Genomic DNA, 20291 nt, shown 5'->3' with positions numbered 1-20291 from the left:
AGATGTGAAGCAGCTTCAACAAGATCATCTAAAGGCCCAGTCACACTAAACAACTTACCAGCGATCCCAACAACGATACAACCTGATAGGGATCGCTGGTAAGTTGCTAGGAGGTCGCTGGTGAGATGTCACACTAAGCGACGCTCCAGCGATCCCACCAGCAACCTGACCTGGCAGGGATCGCTGGAGCGTCGCTACACGGGTTGCTGGTGAGCTTGTCACACAGGCAGATCTCACCAGCAACCCGTGACCAGCCCCCAGCGCCGCGTGGAAGCGATGCTGCGCTTGGTAACTAAGGTAAATATAAATATCGGGTAACCAACCCGATATTTACCTTGGTTACCAGCGCACACCACTTAGCGCTGGCTCCCTGCACAGCTAGCCACAGTACACATCGGGTTAATTACCCCATGTGTACTGTGGCTACGTGTGCAGAGAACAGGAGCCGGCACTGACAGCTGAGAGCGGCGGATGCTTGTAACGAAGGTAAACATCGGGTAACCAATGTAAGGGCTTCTTGGTTACCCGATGTTTACTGTGGTTACCAGCGTCCGCAGAAACCGGCTCCTGCTGCCTGCACATTCAGTTGTTGCTCTGTCGCTGTCACACACAGCGATCTGTGCTTCACAGCGGGAGAGCAACAACTAAAAAATGGCCCAGGACATTCAGCAACAACCAACGACCTCACAGCAGGGGACAGGTTGTTGCTGGATGTCACACACAGCAACATCGCTAGCAATGTCACAAAAGTTGTTTCTTTGCAGCGATGTTGCTAGCGATGTTGCTTAGTGTGACGTGGCCTTAAAGGATCATTTTGCTGTTTATTGAACGTTTAGACTTGCTTTAAGAAGTACTTACCTTAATCCTACTTTCCTGTTCATTCTAGAGTCTCTAGCAGTTCTGAGATGATTGCAGGCATTCTTTGTGTCTGTTTTTACCCTTATCTGTAGAGGAGGAGCTTCTCTACTTATATTATGTAGCTGAAATGCAGAACAGATTTAGCTCAACTAAAAGCCTAGATTATTTGGTCAGAAATAGAACAGAAATGTATAGGACATTTCATAACTTTCCCAAATTCTTATGAAAAAATTTATCACATACTGCATTGAACCTCTGTACCCAATTTATTAAATATTTTAGGAGTCGGTCCATTTTATACAGACTCCACAGCCCTAATTAGAGCTATAACTTGTTACGTTATATATAAATCCACAGCTTCATCAACAGAAAAACCATTAAGGGCCCTTAGTAAAACATATTGTAAACAAAATCTTTAGTGTCACTATATTCTATGTTTAAATAATAAAAGTAAACATTACTACATTTATATAGAGTGGTGTGAAAATGTGTTTGCCGCCTTCCTGATTTCTTATTCTTTTGTATATTTTTCAAACTTAAATGTTTCAGATCACCAAACAAATGTAAATATTAGGAAAACATAACACAGGTAAAGATAAAATGCAGTTTATAAATTAAGGTTTTTATTATTAACCTTTTCCTATCCCATAAAATTTCCTGTTCTGCCCATAGAAATCCTATTATAATTGGGAAAAAAACGTCAAAACAGAATTTTTGCAATATGAATGAATTTTGTAAAATAAATCAACAGGAAATCAATTTATTCACATGTGAATGATAAACAAGGCAGTGGCCAGACAAAGGAGCGTAACGGATTTTTTGGAATGTCCCCCCCTGGGGGACTCAGGATAGGAAAAGGTTAAGGAAAAAAAGAAATCCCCTAAACCTAATAACTGGTTGGGCCACCTTTAGCAGCAACAACCGCAGTCAAGTGTTTGTGATAACTGTCAATGAGTCTTTTACAACGCTCGAGGAATTTTGGCCCACTCATCTTTGCAGAATTGTTTTAATTCAGTAACATTGGAGGGTTTCCGAGCATTAACCACCTTTTTAAAGGTCATGCCACAGCATCTCAATAGGAATAAGGTCAAGACTTTGACTAGTCCAGTCCAAAGTCTTAATTTTGTTTTTCTTAAGCCATTAAGAGGTGGACTTGCTGGTGTGTTTTGGATCATTGTCCTGCTGCATAACTCAAGTGTGCTTCAGCTCGAGGTCACGAACAGATAGCCGAAGATTCCCTTTCAGGATTTTTTTAGTCATGGTTGCATTTACCACAGCAAGTCTTCCAGGTCATGAAGCAGAAAAACAACCCCAGACCATCACACCACCACCATGTTTTACTGTTGGTAAGATGTAATGGGACATAGACCTTCCAAAAAGTTCAACTTTTGTCTAGTCAGCCCACAGAATATTCTCACAAAAATCTTGGGGATCATCAAGATGTTTTCTGGCCAAACCGTGACAAGCCTTTATGTTCTTTTTGCTCAGCAGTGGTTTTCATATTGAAACTTTGCCTTGGAAGTCATTTTTGGCCAGTCTCTTTCTTATGGTGGCGTCATGAACACGGCGCTTAACTGAGGCCTGCAGTTCTTTGGATGGTATTGTGGGTCTTTTGTAACCTCTTTGAAGAGACATCGCTGCGTTCTTGGGGTAATTTTGGTCAGCCGGCCACTGCTGGGAAGCTTCACCATTGTTCCATGTTTTCGCTATTTGTGAATAATGGCTCTCACTGTAGGTCGCTGGGGTCCCGAAGCCTTAGAAATGGCTTTAACACCTATACCAGATGGACAGATCTCAATTAGTTTGTTTCTCATTTGTTCCTCAATTTCTTTGGATCGCAACATGATGTCTAGCTTTTGAGGATCTTTTGGTCTACTTCACTTTGTCAGGCTGGTCCTATTTAAGTGATTTCTTGATTGAGAACAAGTGTAGCAGTAATTAGGCCAAGGTGTGGTTAGGGAAACAGAACTCAAGCTTCCCAAAGATGTGCTAAACCACAGTTAATGTTAAAAAGGGAGGCAATCGCTTATTCATACGGGCACCCGTAGATTTGTATTTCTATTTCCCTTAATAATAAAGGCCTCACTATAAATTGAATTTTGTGTTTTATCTTTGTCCAATATTTAAATTTGTTTGATGAGCTGAAATATTTAAGTGTGACAAACATGCAAAAAAATAAGAAACCAGGAAGGGGGCAAATGAAACATAAGCCCAAAGCATGGTACTGCCACCAGCGCGTTTCACAGATTTTATGAGGGTTTTTTTGCCCTGGTGCACAGCTTTGCTTCCACCAAAAATTACATTTCTCAATTAAACCAGAAAGTTCTATTTTGGTCTCATCCTTTTACAAAACAATGTTGCACCAGCCTACTGGCTTGTGCAGGTAATCTGAAAGGAAATTTGTCAGCAGGTTTTTGCTACCTCATCTGAGAGCAGCATGTTGTAGGCAAGGAGATTCTGAATCGGACAATCTATCACATAAATTATAGGGTGCAGCTGTTCTGACATAATATGCATTTTTAACAATATTCCGCTTAAAAAAAAACAAAACGATTTTTGCAGGATTTTTTTTTAATATGGGAGTCTATAGAAGTTCAGTTAACTGACTGCTATTTAGCCATTCGTTTTTCTTTCATTTGTAAAGGATCTGATTTTGCTTACTGGATTAGTTTGAAATAGAGGATAAATAGCAATCAGTTAACAGATCAGTTTTTCATAGACTCCCATGTTAAAATAAACAGATCCTACAATCAATTTCTTCAAAATGGACAAAATAAGTTTTGTTTGAACAACTTTTTTTGCCAATGGATTGCTGCTGCATCCATTCTAACGGATGATTACTGGACATGTGAACTTAGCCTAATACAGTAATAATGGTCTTGAATTTCCTCCAATTGCACACTCATTAGAAATGGTTTTATGAACTTTTTCAGCATGAAGAGAATCAACAATTTCTCTTCTGAGGTTTCCAGAAATCATTTTTTTGTGCGTTGATACACGTTCACAAATGTGTTGTGAAAAACAGGACTTTGAGAGATCCCTGTTCTTTAACCCCTTCACGACCATGGACGGATATATCCGTCATGGAGCGTGTCCTGTTAAGCCCCACCCCCTGCCTGGGGCAGGCGGCGGCGGTCGGCACACATATCAGCTGTTTTCAACAGCTGACATGTGTGCCTGCTAGCCGCGGGTGGAATCTCTTCCACCCGCGGCCATTAACGCCTTAAATCTTGCTGCCAAAGTCTGGCAGCAAGATCTAAATGCGCGCAGCCATGTTTTTTACTTACCGCCGCCCCCACCGGAAGTCACGTGCGTGATCACGTGACTATCGGTGGTTGCCATCGTAGCACAGGGTCATGTGATGACGCCTGCAGCTATAATGTTTCACTTTCGTTTTCCCTCGGCACGGAACAGAGGGAAAAAGAAAGTGACTGTATCTGCTGTTTACAGCTGTATAGCTGTGATCAGCAGATAGATAATAGCGATCGGCTTGCTGATCGTTATAGCCCCTAGGGGGACTAGTAAAATAAAAAAAAAGAGTAAAAAAGAAAGTTTTAAAAAATAAAAAAAAAAAAAAAAAACCTTAAAGTTCAAATCACCCCCCTTTCCCCCCATTGAAAATTAAAGGGTTAAAAAATAAATAAATATACACATTTTTGATATCGCCGCGTTCAGAAATGCCCGATCTATCAAAATATAAAATCAATTAATCTAATTGGTAAACAGCGTAGTGGCAAAAAAAATCCAAACACCAAAATTACGTTTTTCGGTCGCCGCAAGTTTTATGCAAAATGCAATAACAGGCGATCAAAACGTAGCATCTGCGCAAAAATGGTACCATTAGAAACGTCAGCTCGAGACGCAAAAAATAAGCCGTCACTGAGCCATAGATCCCAAAAAATAAGAACGCTACATGTTTTCGGAAAATGGCGCAAAACGTGCGCCACATTTATTGGACAAACTTGTGATATTTTTTTAACCCCTTAGATACAAGTAAACCTATACATGTTTGGTGTCTACAAACTCGCACCGACCTCAGGCATCATACCCACACATCAGTTTTACCATATAGTAAACACCGTGAATAAAACATCCCAAAAACTATTGTGCCATCACACTTTTTTTGCAATTTTTCCGCATTTGGAATTTTTTTGCTGTTTTCCAGTACACCATATGGTAAAACGTATGGTTTCATTTAAAAGTACAACTTGTCCCGCAAAAAACAAGCCCTCATATGGCAAGATTGACGGAAAAATAAAAAAAGTTACGGCTCTCGGAAGAAGGGGAGCAAAAAACAAAAACGCAAAAACGGAAAGTGCCCCAGGGCTGAAGGGGTTAAGTAAAATAGGTCACTCACACCCGATTGTCATGACATTGATTGGAAACACCAGACTTTCGCTTTCAAATTATCTGCTAATCCTAAGGCTCCTTTCACATTGCGTTTTTCCCTACGTCCACAGGTCCCGTTGGAGGATCCGTCCGAACCGCCCCTCCCCCACTCTTCAAAGTGTGTTCTGGACGCATGCGCCCGGCAGGGCCGTTCACTGTAATGGAGCACACTGCGTTAGCGTGTGCTCTGTTTTGTGCCATTTTTACACATATACGTTTTCTACAGACGGACACCCGAACGCATTGTTCTGCTGGAAGGTGATCCTACAAACCAGTCTCAAGTCTTTCACAGCCTCTAGTAGGTTTTCCTCCAAGATTGTCCTGTATTTGGCTCCATCCTTCTTCCCGTCAACTCTGACCAACTTCCCAGTCCCTGCTGAAGAAAACCATTCTTGATGCTGCCACCACCACCATGTTTGATGGTGAGGATGGTGTTTTCAGGGCGATTCCCAGTGGTAAATTTTCCGGCACACACAGCATTTTGCACGCAGCCCAAAAAGTTCTACTTTAACCTCATCTGACCAGAGCACCTTCTTCCACATACTAGCAGGTTTCCCTACAGGATGGTCTTTGATATCTAATGTTCTCAAACAAACCTCTGAGGCCCTCACAGAACAGCTAAAGTGAGAATAAATTACACATTAATTTACTAATCAGGTGACTTCTTGAGGCAATTGGCTACTGAGTATCATATTTAGGGGTATCAGACTACCAGGGGCTGAATACAAATATGTCACAACCTTCTAATTTATAATTTTTAAATATTTACTAAACAATGAATCATTTCCTTTATACTTCACAAATATTTGCTTCCTGCATATCACACAAAATCCTAATAAAATACACTTAGGTTTGTGGAGGTAACATGAATAAAGTTTGAAAGTTCACAGGGTGTGAATACTTTTCAAGACATCGCATGTGATATTGAATCATTAACGCATTAAAAAAAAAAAAATTGTAAAGTCTAATGTTTAAAAAAAAATGTGGTTCTCTTAAAACTAGGTCAGATTTTTACAAGAGTTCAATAAGTAAATTAGGTCAAATAAATATAGTAAAAATATGAAAAATTCTTTGTAGAGAACAAATGTTCAAGCCCCACTGTATCGGGTACTGAAATGAGATCTCACTGGAAAAATTGCAATTTTCAGGCTTCAAAATCCATTTCATGCTAATTTCTGAAAAACATGTGGTGTCAAAATTCACACTATATGTTGAAGTGTGTGTTTAGTTTCACTCTTGGGCTTACTTACATTTTCTTCATCCAAGAACCTCTACAATTGCTGGCCAGTTTTATATACATCACTCAGCTAAACCTCAAATGCGTGTGATGCTTTTTACATACTTTTCTCACATGGAGAACCAGTACTAACCCCATGTCACACTCATCAGCTAGCCAGACTCAACTACATTGACAAGGTGAAAAACACCTCGAAACAGGCTGTCTTAGGCCCGCTTCTCGTGATTCCGGTATGTATGATGTCCGTTTTCATACGTATTGGAGACGCAGACATACGCAGACCCATTAAAATCCATGGGTCTGTGTACACATCTGTGTTTTCTCACGGACGCGTGCTGGTGTGGCGCACAAGCGTGTCAGTGTATTCCACATGGAGACAAGTCTGTATCTCTGGCAGCACGGGTGTCACACGGACCGCACAATGATGTGATCCGCGTGATATGTACCGGAGAAAAATGTGTCTTTAAAATAAAATGATTTTCTATACTCCCCTTTCTCCTGGCTTGCTCATGCATATTCACTTCACCGCGGACCCACTAGTAGCAGCGCTGGAGACGGCAGTGCCAGGTGAGCATAGAAGTTCCTGCAGAGCACATACGCACCCACACTATGGACTGTGTGTTTTGCAAGGACATGTGAAAGAGGCTTTAAGGCGGCTTTCACACTACGTTTTTTTAACATGCGTCATGAACATTTTTTAACGCAAAAACGGATCCAGTGCAAATGCGTTTTCATTTCAATGCATTTGCAATGGACTCGCATCAACATGCGTTCACCTGCGTTTGTGTGCGTTATAGTGAGGATCCAGCGACTTGCAGTTTTTTAACTTTTTTCAAAAACGCTACTTGTAGCGTTTTTGAGCTGCTTCCAAATACTATTTTTCACTGGATCCTGACTATACTGCACGCAAACGCATGTGAACTCTGGTATTCTGATAGACAGGATCCTGCTTGCTCTACTGAACATGCCCAGAAACCAGCCTCGGGTGATCAATCCCTCTCTCCCCCTCCCTCTCTCTCCCACTCCCTCCCCTCTCCCCCGCCTGAGAACGGTGGACGCTCGTAACCAAGGTAAATATCGGGTAACCAAGCAAAGCGCTTCACTTAGTTACCCGATGTTTACCTTGGTTACAAGCCTCTGCAGCTGTCAGATGTCGGCTCCCAGTCTATCACGTTCAGTTCCCCTCACTCCCGATCACATGACTCCAATGCCCGCCCATAAACTTAAAGTGACAGGATCCTGAAAAATAACACATGCATTTTTCTTTGTAAAAACAGGATCCGCTTTTACAGCAAAAAAACGTTGATGACGCATGCTAAAAAAAACGTAGTGTGAAAGCAGCCTAAGAGGAGTTTCTGGTTTTGCGGAATATTCTGAATATTATCTGTAGTTGAGATTCTGGGTAGATTAATAATTTGGAGAGGTGGCCACTCTCTCGTCAGTGCAGCTTGTCTCACAAACTGACCAGCATTTCTGTGCATTTAATAACTGCATGTGACCAGACCATTAGTCTTCCTCAATGCAAAAATCAGGCTGATGGACAGGTCTGGTCACATGCTCCGCCATCAACAGCCATTTTATGGACAGAAGAGCCTGACATTTTGTAAGGAAAGCTGCACTAATTAAAGAAAGTTCCTATATAAAATATACACATACAGGATTCTAAAAGTTTCTTTAAAAATTGAAAACTGACACTAACGATACGTGCCCACGTCAAAGACTCGTTGCATCCAGGACACGGCGGGTCCTGACCTGCGGGGCCGCAAGTCTCCTCCGCAGGAGAACGCAGCTGCTCGTACCCATAATTAGGGTTCAGAGCGCTGCGGTCTCATCACTGTGTGCTCTCTACGGAGGACACAGCCTCGGAAAGCAGCACCACAGAAGAAATCCCATCCACTGTGCCTGTACTGTACATCACAGCGCTTTGGACGCAGCTGAAGTAATGCTGCATCTAAAATGTTGTAACTTGTGAACACTGATCGTGGGCACGTACCCCAATATCGTAAAAACACAAAATGTACTTAAAAGAGGACCTTTCATCAGTCACAGCATGCTGATTATGGAATATGTGGGGCCCATTACTCTGTATGGAGGACCGTGTGGGGCCCATTACTCTGTATGGGGGACCGTGTGGGGCCCATTACTCTGTATGGGGGACCGTGTGGGGCCCATTACTCTGTATGGGGGACCGTGTGGGGCCCATTACTCTGTATGGGGGACCGTGTGGGGCCCATTACTCTGTATGGGGGACCGTGTGGGGCCCATTACTCTGTATGGGGGACCGTGTGGGGCCCATTACTCTGTATGGGGGACCGTGTGGGGCCCATTACTCTGTATGGGGGACCGTGTGGGGCCCATTACTCTGTATGGGGGACCGTGTGGGGCCCATTACTCTGTATGGGGGACCGTGTGGGGCCCATTACTCTGTATGGGGGACCGTGTGGGGCCCATTACTCTGTATGGGGGACCGTGTGGGGCCCATTACTCTGTATGGAGGGCCGTGTGGGGCCCATTACTCTGTATGGAGGGCCGTGTGGGGCCCATTACTCTGTATGGAGGGCCGTGTGGTGCCCATTACTCTGTATGGAGGGCCGTGTGGGGCCCATTACTCTGTATGGAGGGCCGTGTGGGGCCCATTACTCTGTATGGAGGGCCGTGTGGGGCCCATTACTCTGTATGGAGGGCCGTGTGGGGCCCATTACTCTGTATGGAGGGCCGTGTGGGGCCCATTACTCTGTATGGAGGGCCGTGTGGGGCCCATTACTCTGTATGGAGGGCCGTGTGGGGCCCATTACTCTGTATGGAGGGCCGTGTGGGGCCCATTACTCTGTATGGAGGGCCGTGTGGGGCCCATTACTCTGTATGGAGGGCCGTGTGGGGCCCATTACTCTGTATGGAGGGCCGTGTGGGGCCCATTACTCTGTATGGAGGGCCGTGTGGGGCCCATTACTCTGTATGGAGGGCCGTGTGGGGCCCATTACTCTGTATGGAGGGCCGTGTGGGGCCCATTACTCTGTATGGAGGGCCGTGTGGGGCCCATTACTCTGTATGGAGGGCCGTGTGGGGCCCATTACTCTGTATGGAGGGCCGTGTGGGGCCCATTACTCTGTATGGAGGGCCGTGTGGGGCCCATTACTCTGTATGGAGGGCCGTGTGGGGCCCATTACTCTGTATGGAGGGCCGTGTGGGGCCCATTACTCTGTATGGAGGGCCGTGTGGGGCCCATTACTCTGTATGGAGGGCCGTGTGGGGCCCATTACTCTGTATGGAGGGCCGTGTGGGGCCCATTACTCTGTATGGAGGGCCGTGTGGGGCCCATTACTCTGTATGGAGGGCCGTGTGGGGCCCAATATTCTGTATGGAGGACCGTGTGGGACCCATTACTCTGTATGGCGGACCGTGTGGGGCCCATTATTCTGTATGGAGGACCGTGTGGGGCCCATTATTCTGTATGGAGGGCCGTGTGGGGCCCATTATTCTGTATAGAGGACCGTGTGGGCCCCATTATTCTGTATGGAGGGCTATGTGGGGCCCATTATTCTGTATGGAGGACCGTGTGGGGCCCATTATTCTGTATGGAGGACCGTGTGGGGCCCATTATTCTGTATGGAGGACTGTGTGGGGCCCATTATTCTGTATAGAGAACCGTGTGGGCCCCATTATTCTGTATGGAGGGCGATGTGGGGCCCATTATTAGGTATGGAGTGACTAGGTTGGCACATGACTAGTGTTGAGCGGACCCGGATCGGCAAAATCCGGATCCGCACGGTTCGAGAGTCCGATCCGAGTCCGACCAGTACCCGGGATTCGGGTGCACGATCCGGTGGTTTTTTTTTTTTCTCTGTCTCTCACTCATTATAACCGATCCGCTCAACTCTACCCATGACTTTGTCCAAGTTTTTAAATTTTGCCCACTGTGTATTTGAGTTTGACCTCTCCTTTACAGAAAGTTTATTCAGCAACCAAAGATCAGATTTCTTCACTGCAGGTATCCATTAAATCAGCATCACAGCGCCATTATGGCCATGTATTTACTTTATAGTGCTAAATCCAGCTGACAGGTTATCTAAGTAAATCATAACGAATATCTATATACTTCTAAATGGGCTTTTACAGTGGTAAGCGACGCGTAGTATATTTTTCACCCCACCTACAAGCAATGTAGTACACATATACGGTATGTATATATGTTTTCAGGCATAAATACACTAAAAATATGTCATTTTGGGAAATTAAAACTAAAAATTGTACTACAGCTTGTCACACTCAAGTGCACTGCAGTCACTTCACTGTCGTAACTGGCAGACTCCTGAAGAGAGACCCCCACCAATCAAGTGCTGATGGCCTATCTTAGGGGTGCTTCACACACAGCGAGCTCACTGCCGAGATCGCTGCTGAGTCACGCTTTTTGTGACGCAGCAGTGACCTCATTAGCGATCTCGCTGTGTGTGACACTGAGCAGCGATCTGGCCCCTGCTGCGAGATCGCTGCTCGTTACACACAGCCCTGGTTCGTTTTCTTCAAAGGCGCTCTCCCACTGTGACACACAGATCGCTGTGTATGACAGCGAGAGAGCGACGAAATGAAGCGAGCAGGGAGCAGGAGCCGGCATCTGGCAGCCGCGGTAAGCTGTAACCAAGATAAACATCGGGTAACCAAGGTGGTTACCTGATATTTACCTTAGTTACCAGCCTCTGCAGCTCTCACGCTGCCTGTGCTGCCGGCTCCGGCTCTCTGCATATGTAGCTGCTGTACACATCGGGTTAATTAACCCGATGTGTACAGCAGCTAGGAGAGCAAGGAGCCAGCGCTAAGCAGTGTGCGCGGCTCCCTGCTCCCTGCACACACAGCTAAGCGGTGTGCGCTGGTAACTAATGTAAACATCGGGTAACCATACCCGATGTTTACCTTAGTTACCAGTCTCCGCAGCTTCCAGACGGCGGCTCCGTGCAAGCGCAGCGTCGCTTGCACGTCGCTGCTGGCTGGGGGCTGTTCACTGGTCGCTTGTGAGATCTGCCTGTTTGACAGCTCACCAGCGACCATGTAGCGATGCAGCAGCGATCCTGACCAGGTCAGATCGCTAGTCGGATCGCTGCTGCATCGCTAAGTGTGAAGGTACCCTTACAATACAGTATATCTTCATGGGTTAATCCCTTCAACCTAGGATGAATGTCTGACAACTATCTAAAGCTGGGTTTACACACTGCAACATCTCAAACGACATCGCTGTAACGTCACCGGTTTTGTGACGCAATAGCGATGTCGTTTGCGATGTTGCAGTGTGTGAAACACATCAGCGACCTGGCCCCTGCTGTGAAGTTGCTGATCGCTACAAATCGTTCAGGACCATTCCTAGGTCCTTTGTTTCCCGCTGTGCAGCATGCATCGCTACAAAGCTTCAGTGTGTGAAAGACTTTGCAGCGACTTTGTTAGCAACTTCCCTTTCAAAAAGCTGCTTATCAACGTCCCCAACAACCAGCTAGGTCGCTCTGCAGGTCCGGATCGCTGTTGCGTTGTTGGCCAGGTTTCCCTGTTTGACAGCTCACCAGCGACTCAACAGAGACTTAGGGAGGTCGCTGTTACGTCACAAAACCGGTGACGTTACAGCGATGTCCTTTGCGATGTTGCAGTGTGTAAACCCAGCTTAATGTGCTGGCCTGTAAAATTGTCCTCTTTGATAACATTGCCACAACAATTCACAGCTCACTATCTATTGTATACAACGATTGTCAACAGCAACCCTCAAAAAAATCTAAAACCACAGATCAACGATTAGACAGATATCTGCCATCAGTAAAGGCCCCATACACAGCAGACTAATGTCAGACAAACCTGCCGATATTGACGGGTTCAGCCAACACTCTTATGTGTTTGGTAGCACCATCTCACTGAGGGGAAGAGATGTCGATCAAAGACTATAGCATTGTTCTCCCAGAGATAGGCCATGTCATCCACAATAGCTTCAGAAGGAGGACAAAGATGGCCGAAAGAGGAGGCGCTGGTACCGAAGAATGGAGATGCCCACCTGACCCATCTAATCCGCACCCCCACCGTTTAGGTGAGTATTATAAAGTGATTTTTACGTTCTACACAGCGGTCTGGGCTCTTATATACAGCATGTTAGAATGCTGTATATAAGAGCCCACTAGTGGTGGCCGCAGCTTATAGTGGCCAAATCTGGTGACAGGTTCCCTTTAAGATCTTTAGTGTATGGCCATACTTATCTGTATCTGCTAAGGGTATGCAGTTAAATATCTTAAGTTTATGGCCCGCTGAGAGGGTCCAAACACGTTATCACCCATCAACCAGGCAGGTATAGATCCCATAGCTGGAAACACCAGGAATCAGTGCTATATAGGTTGCTATGTAGATGCAAAATAAGTTCACACCACATTCACTGAACAAAAGGGAAATGTTGCAAAGTGTACATTAAGAGCATAAACCTATGGCATCATGGACACAATTGGTAGAAATGTATTGCTCAGGATTCAAAATAAAAAAAACAATATCACTGTTGAATCATTTAGCACATTTACTTTCATAGAAATTTAGGAAAGAGTTCAGAAACTTCTTTTAAATATGTCGTTCTATCAATCCAAAGCCCTTTTTATCCAAAACAGGTATAACTGAATTTTTCTAGTGGTGATAAAAAATAATTAGATATCGCCGCAGCATTTACAAAGAAGTCGAATCTGGAGTCTGAGTGTGAAAAAAAAACCAAAAAAACAGAAGTTTGAGTCTGTAGTTTTCCTACTGACTCCAGGGATCTGGCACCAATGCATGCAACTTTTTTTGTAGATTCTCTTTGTATTGAAAAGCCAAACACCAACACACATTGATCGATATCTTGCCTAAGACACACGGCATGAAAATCGGAGTGAGTGGAATGCGATAAAACATCGCATTCCACTAGGACCAATATTACCCTGTGTGTCAGCGCACATGAACGATTTTCTCAGCTCTAATCGGACCGAGAAAACAATCGCAGCATGCTGCGACTGTAATGCGATCCTTGTTTCTCTCGCACCCATTCATGTCTATGGGGCTAGAGAAAAATTGCACTGCACTTGCGGTACAGCGGCGTACCGCGAGTGCAGGGCAAGGATTGCAATAGCCAGCTACGGAGGAGAGTGGGAGATAAATCCCTCCCTCTCCTCCGCAGCATCGGCCCTCCTCCCGCAGCTGAGGTCCGATCGCATGATCGGGCCTCAGTCGCAGTGACACTCGGCTCCTGCTGTCCTGCCAGTGTGAACCGAGTGTCATGCAAGGATCGCAGTAGTGCCCCGTGTGGCCCCGGCCTAACTGCAACTCTCCTAGAACATGTCAGGCCCAATAAAGGTTATAGACACATTCAGGATACACTTCATCAAAGACTATGATGTGAACAAAGTCTAAATAAACACAGGCTCTGTCCAGGGCCAGAGTTCCAGGTCCCAGCTTCAAGGATTGAATTTCAAGGCTGGATATTAAATTATTAGAGCAGATGACATGGTATTCTACTGCAAGAAGCCACAACGTTGTTAAGGCCCTGTGCGCACTTACTGGATTTTGCCGTGGATTTTCTGCATGTTTCGCTGCAGAAAATGTTCATAACATCTCTGCAGCAATTCACCAGCAAAACCTATGGGAAAAAAAATGCTGTGCGCACTATGCGGAATTTGAAAGCTGCATGTTTTGCTGCGGGATTCCCACAGCAAAAACAATTGCATGTCACTTCTTTTCCGCTGCGGGATTTCACTCCATTGACTCCAATGTAATCGTGAAATCCTGCAGGGAATAACGCAGGCAGCAAATTCTGTGCGGTTCATTGTGTTTTCCTGCGTTATTCCCTGCGGTATTTCGCGGTTTACCTGCGGTAATGTACATCGCTGCCTGCGGTTTTGCAGGGAAGTGATGTCATTATGACAGGAAGAGGAAGCGGAGCAGAGAGTAAACACACACAGATCAGAGACATAGAACACAGACACATAGAACACACACAGAAATCAAACGGAAATATAGAAAACAAAACACGTGTGCTCCGCCGTATTTTTACCGTCCAGCTGAGGTAAGCACACAGCGGCGGCCCGGTATTCTCAGGCTGGGGAGGGAGAGGGGCAGGGTTAATGTCCCCTGCCTCCCTCCCCCGTTCCACAGCCGAGAAGATCAGCCACAGCTGCCCCGGGACTGTCGCATGCATTATGCGGCAGTACCGGAGTGTCCCCGGCTCTTCCTGCTGCCGTGATGCAGTGGCAGTCAGGGTAATACAAGGAGTTAATGGCGGCAGATCGCCGCCACTAACTCCAGGCTTGATCATGGCAGCGTCTATGTGACAGCTAACATGATCAACCCGTAAGTAAAGTGAAAAAACACACCGAAAAATCCTTTATTTTAAATAAAACACAAATAAGCCTCGTTCAGCCTTTTATTAACCCCTCCAACACACAGCTTCGACGTTATCCACCGCTCCGGCGTAATCCACAGGTCCTGTGCTGCTTACATCCAGCCGCGACTGACACACAGCGCTGAATGAATGCAGCCTCGCAGCGAGACAGCAGAGGTAATTACCGGTCATTTCCCACGGCCGGTAATGTGAACTCACTACCGCTGGGGAGAAATGCAGCGATCTGTCCTCTATCTATCCCTCTATCTATTCTTCTGTCTATTTCTCTATCTATCTATCCCTCTATCTATTCTTCTATCTGTATTTATCTATCTATCTCAGAAGGAAATTATATATTTTTTTTTTTCAATGTGCTTTATTGCATTGAATGCAATAAAGCACATGTACCAACCCACACGCGGCAATACCGCGAACAATACCGCGGTAAAATCGCAGCAAACCGCATGCGGTTTTCGGGTGCGGTTTGCCGCGGTTTTTTACCGCGTGTGCGGTAATCTTTCAGTGCCTGCGGAATTTTCTTGAGAAAATTCCATTTTCCAGTGCGCACAGGGCCTAAGGCTTCAGATAAGTTAGGGACCCACTCAGAGGTTCGCCATGACCTGGCAGTGGGCTTTATACAGTCTGATCACGATGTTAAACCAAGAACCTCATGTTCAGGTATATAAATTTTTGCCTAAGTATGATTTTTGGATGTGCGGTTCATGACTTTTTATCCAGCTATGTTATTCATGCTTATCTATGTGTATATATGTCTTTTAAACTAAATAAAAAAAAAAAAAAAAAAGAAATCTTGGTATTAGCTTAACTAAACTCCTCAGGCTACTTTCACACTTGCGTTCAGCGCATTCCGTCACTATGGAGAATAGCGCAGTCCATTAACGCACTGCGCTATTCTCCATAGACTTATATGGACGACGCACTGTAACGCAAGTGTCTGCGTTGCATCCGCTGGACGAGGCAGCGTCGTTATTTTGACGCTGCGTCGAGCGGATGGAACGCTGTATGTAGCGTTTTTCTGCGCTTGATGGAGTGTCAAAAAAACGCAACCTGCAGGAATCCGTTTGGCGTCCGTAGTTTTTATAATGGACGCCTATGGTGGCGGATTACGTTAGAATGCGTCATTTGACGGATTCCGTTAACGCATCCGTCTTTACACAACTGCGCATGCTCAGATGTGTAAAGTCAAGGAAAAAAACCTATAACGGATTGCGTTATTTTGTACGATCTGTAGCATGCGTTGTGCCACTATATGCAACGCATCCGTTGCATGCGTCACACAACGCAATGCTACGGATCCCATCCAACGCAAGTGTGAAACTAGCCTCACCTATCCCTTGTAGACTGAGAGCCCTCGAGGGCAGGGACCTCTATCATCCTGTACCTGTCTGTGTCTTGTACTGTTTATGATTATTGTACTTGCCCTATTATGTATACCCCTTTCACATGTAAAGCGCCATGGAATTGATGGCGCAATAATATTATTATTATTATTATTATTATTAACTAAATGTCCATATGTCATGGCCCAAGTACAGACTGACCGTGGGTCTCCAAACCCAACAGCCTCATAGACACACACGAGGCTGTTAAATTCGGTCAGTCCGTACTTGGATCGTGAAACATAGCCATCTGAATTCGGCCTTAGCCCAAAGCCAGCTTCACACCTTCCAACGTTCATGGTCCGAGTGTGGACTGGCTGCAGGTCTCCTGACCAAAACTCAACAGCCTCATATATGTCTATCAAGCTACTTAGATTGGGTCGGGTCAAACAGTACATCTGACAGTCTCGGATCATATCAAAAGAGTGAAGCCCGGCCTTAGTGATAACATGCTACCCCAGAGACAACCCATAAACGCACCCCACCTTTACAAGAGCCAACAACTAAAATGACATGTGTCACTAAATAAACATTGATCCATTCCAAAGGATGAACTTTATAGAAAGGTCTCTACTACCACTTGGGACCTTCTAGCTAAAACAAGGTGTTGACTTTCCATCATTGTACGCAGGTAGGTATAAATGTCGTTCTGCTCCGAGTACAAGGATGGACATATTCACTAAAGGCTTACTGACCTACAAAGTTAGATGTTGTGGATGTAATAGACAATACCTTTAAGCAATAGTATTTTAGAAACTTGGCCCTAATTATAGAGGGAGGCGGGTGGCAACGTATTGGCTGTCATATATCCTATGGAAGACCCCGTCACCTGTCAGTTTACTGCGCTGAACAACCATCTATTCACTTGGCACACCGTTGTAGGCTGTAGGGTATATCAGATCTAGCAATGGTTAATTAGTGACATCGGTTCCTCTACGTCTCCACCATCACATATATTATTACGGATACTACCTTGTCTGGAAAGGACATGCAACAGAAAAGGATTTCCTAAATACGTAAAGCTCGTAAGTAGAAAAAGACAACTTTGTACTCACCGACACGTATAGCTAAGATTCCTACGAATACTTCTTTTAAAGAAGCTCTTGCATCCCTCGCAGGTGAAGACCCCGTAATGCTTGCCGCTGGATTTGTCACCGCATACAACACAATCCACCTGGATGCCAGGTCGCTCCTCATCGCCCTGCTCAGGGTCACTCATTCCTCCAGGTGGTGAGGCCTCATCCTCCTCTGAGTTTCTGGGGTACCCCTTCCCCATCCCATTAGTGTCGCCATTGGGGTCTCCCCAGCCCCCAGACACCATGGCCATAACAGCACCAAAATCAACAAAAGTTAGGAAAAGAGCAGAACCCAAACCTGAGCAATGTTTCTAGCCAGGTGTAGGCATTATGGCACAGCCACCCACTATATGCCAGGCTGGGGACAGTCTGCAGAGTGGGGCTAGAGGTCAGGCTTGTGGTGCCAGCACTTTCTGCCCTGTTTGGACTGCCTGGATACAGGAACAGGACAGACCGGTTGAGTGGGACCTAACAGGATGGAATGAAATCCAGCTGCCCTGAGGGATGTTGTGGCTATGACAGAGCAGAGCTATGGCGAGTCAGGCAGAGGCGCAATGCTGTGGAGCGTGGACACACTGGCAGAAGTTGCAGGCGCGCGGCCGGCAGTGTGCTGTGCTCAGCAGGGTGGGAGCCTGCACCCCGGATGTGCCGTGTACAATGTGCTTGCTACACTTCAGCGCTGCGGAGAGCGGGAGAGAGTCTGTGAGGAGGCACTGACCAGATCCTGGGCTATGTGAGGGCCCCCTGCGGGGTGCAGTTACCCGGCGAAGCCCCTCTCTGTTCGCCCCATGCCCGGTGCCCGGTCCGGAGTGCGGCCGATGGGAGCGGGGAGGGCGGGCAGTTGGGCCACCTCCTACCATGTGACACCCGAGAGGAGGGTCCTGGGCAGAGGAGGGATTGGACGTCCGGAGGTGGGGGCACTCGGCTATGCGGAGGAATTACCTCACAGCTATACAGGTGCCTGTGTGCACGGGGCGCGTCACCTCAGGCCAGGGCTGGAACAAGATGGACGAAAATGGCAGGCAGCGGCTGAAGGCAAACTAATGTATACATGGAAACTGGAGCGGCTGATACAGGACGTAGCGAGCACGACCGTCCTCAGTAACGAGCAGCTTCTGGAGGAGGCCGGCATCCCATCCCATAATACTCGGGTCCTGTGCAACTGCTCGATACGACCACCGAGCATGGTAGAGCTCGCGCATTCTACCGTGTTTCCCCTAAAATAAGACACTGGCTTATATTATGCCCCGAAAAATGCGCTAGGGTTTATTTTCAGGGGAGGGCTTATGCTCAGGGAAACATGGTTGGGGGAAAGTTTACTCCCCAAAAATTGTAGATCCCCTTCCCAGGAGAGTCCTACTTAACCGGGCGTCTGCCATCTCAGGCGGGTGCTCCCAGCAGGTATGCTCCACGCCATCCTCCCCTCCTGGCCAACACTCACATCAGATCACACACACTCACATACACCCATCAGATCACACACGCTCACATACACCCATCAGACCGCACACCCATCAGATCACACACACGCTCACATACACCCATCAGACCGCGCACACATCAGATCACACACGCTCACATACACCCATCAGACCGCGCACACATCAGATCACACACACACTCACATACACCCATCAGACCGCGCACACATCAGATCACACACACGCTCACATACACCCATCAGACCGCGCACACATCAGATCACACACACGCTCACATACACCCATCAGACCGCGCACACATCAGATCACACACACGCTCACATACACCCATCAGACCGCGCACACATCAGATCACACACACGCTCACATACACCCATCAGACCGCGCACACATCAGATCACACACACGCTCACATACACCCATCAGACCACGCACACATCAGATCACACACACACTCACATACACCCATCAGACCACGCACACATCAGATCACACACACTCACATACACCCATCAGACCGCGCACACATCAGATCACACACACACTCACATACACCCATCAGACCGCGCACACATCAGATCACACACACGCTCACATACACCCATCAGACCGCGCACACATCAGATCACACACACGCTCACATACACCCATCAGACCGCGCACACATCAGATCACACACACACTCACATACACCCATCAGACCGCGCACACATCAGATCACACACACGCTCACATACACCCATCAGACCGCGCACACATCAGATCACACACACGCTCACACACACCCATCAGACCACGCACACATCAGATCACACACACACTCACATACACCCATCAGACCACGCACACATCAGATCACACACACTCACATACACCCATCAGACCGCGCACACATCAGATCACACACACACTCACATACACCCATCAGACCGCGCACACATCAGATCACACACACGCTCACATACACCCATCAGACCGCGCACACATCAGATCACACACACGCTCACATACACCCATCAGACCGCGCACACATCAGATCACACACACGCTCACATACACCCATCAGACCGCGCACACATCAGATCACACACACGCTCACATACACCCATCAGACCGCGCACACATCAGATCACACACACGCTCACATACACCCATCAGACCGCGCACACATCAGATCACACACACGCTCACATACACCCATCAGACCGCGCACACATCAGATCACACACACGCTCACATACACCCATCAGATCGCGCACACATCAGATCACACACACGCTCACATACACCCATCAGACCGCGCACACATCAGATCACACACACGCTCACATACACCCATCAGATCGCGCACACATCAGATCACACACACGCTCACATACACCCATCAGATCGCGCACACATCAGATCACACACACGCTCACATACACCCATCAGACCGCGCACACATCAGATCACACACGCTCACATACACCCATCAGACCGCGCACACATCAGAGCACGCACACTTTCACATACACCCATCAGACC

At 46.7% G+C, this 20291-nt stretch overlaps 1 protein-coding gene across 2 annotated transcripts in view; it reads right to left on the bottom strand.

Moving 5' to 3' along the window:
• NR2F6 (nuclear receptor subfamily 2 group F member 6) overlaps positions 1–18240 on the bottom strand; it is a 63376-nt gene extending 45136 nt beyond the window's left edge. Inside the window, exon 1 of one of the 2 annotated variants that reach the window (XM_075314799.1) lies at positions 17302–18240. In XM_075314799.1, coding sequence (XP_075170914.1) covers positions 17302–17573 — 272 coding nt within the window. In that variant the 5' untranslated portion in view covers positions 17574–18240. The remainder of the gene's footprint in view (positions 1–17301) is intronic. The other variant, XM_075314809.1, reaches the window with a different exon arrangement.
• Positions 18241–20291: the final 2051 nt, after the last annotated feature.

Source organism: Anomaloglossus baeobatrachus, chromosome 1 (assembly GCF_048569485.1).
Source record: "Anomaloglossus baeobatrachus isolate aAnoBae1 chromosome 1, aAnoBae1.hap1, whole genome shotgun sequence".
Classification (NCBI taxonomy): domain Eukaryota; kingdom Metazoa; phylum Chordata; class Amphibia; order Anura; family Aromobatidae; genus Anomaloglossus; species Anomaloglossus baeobatrachus.
This window is presented reverse-complemented; position numbering and strand designations above follow the sequence as displayed.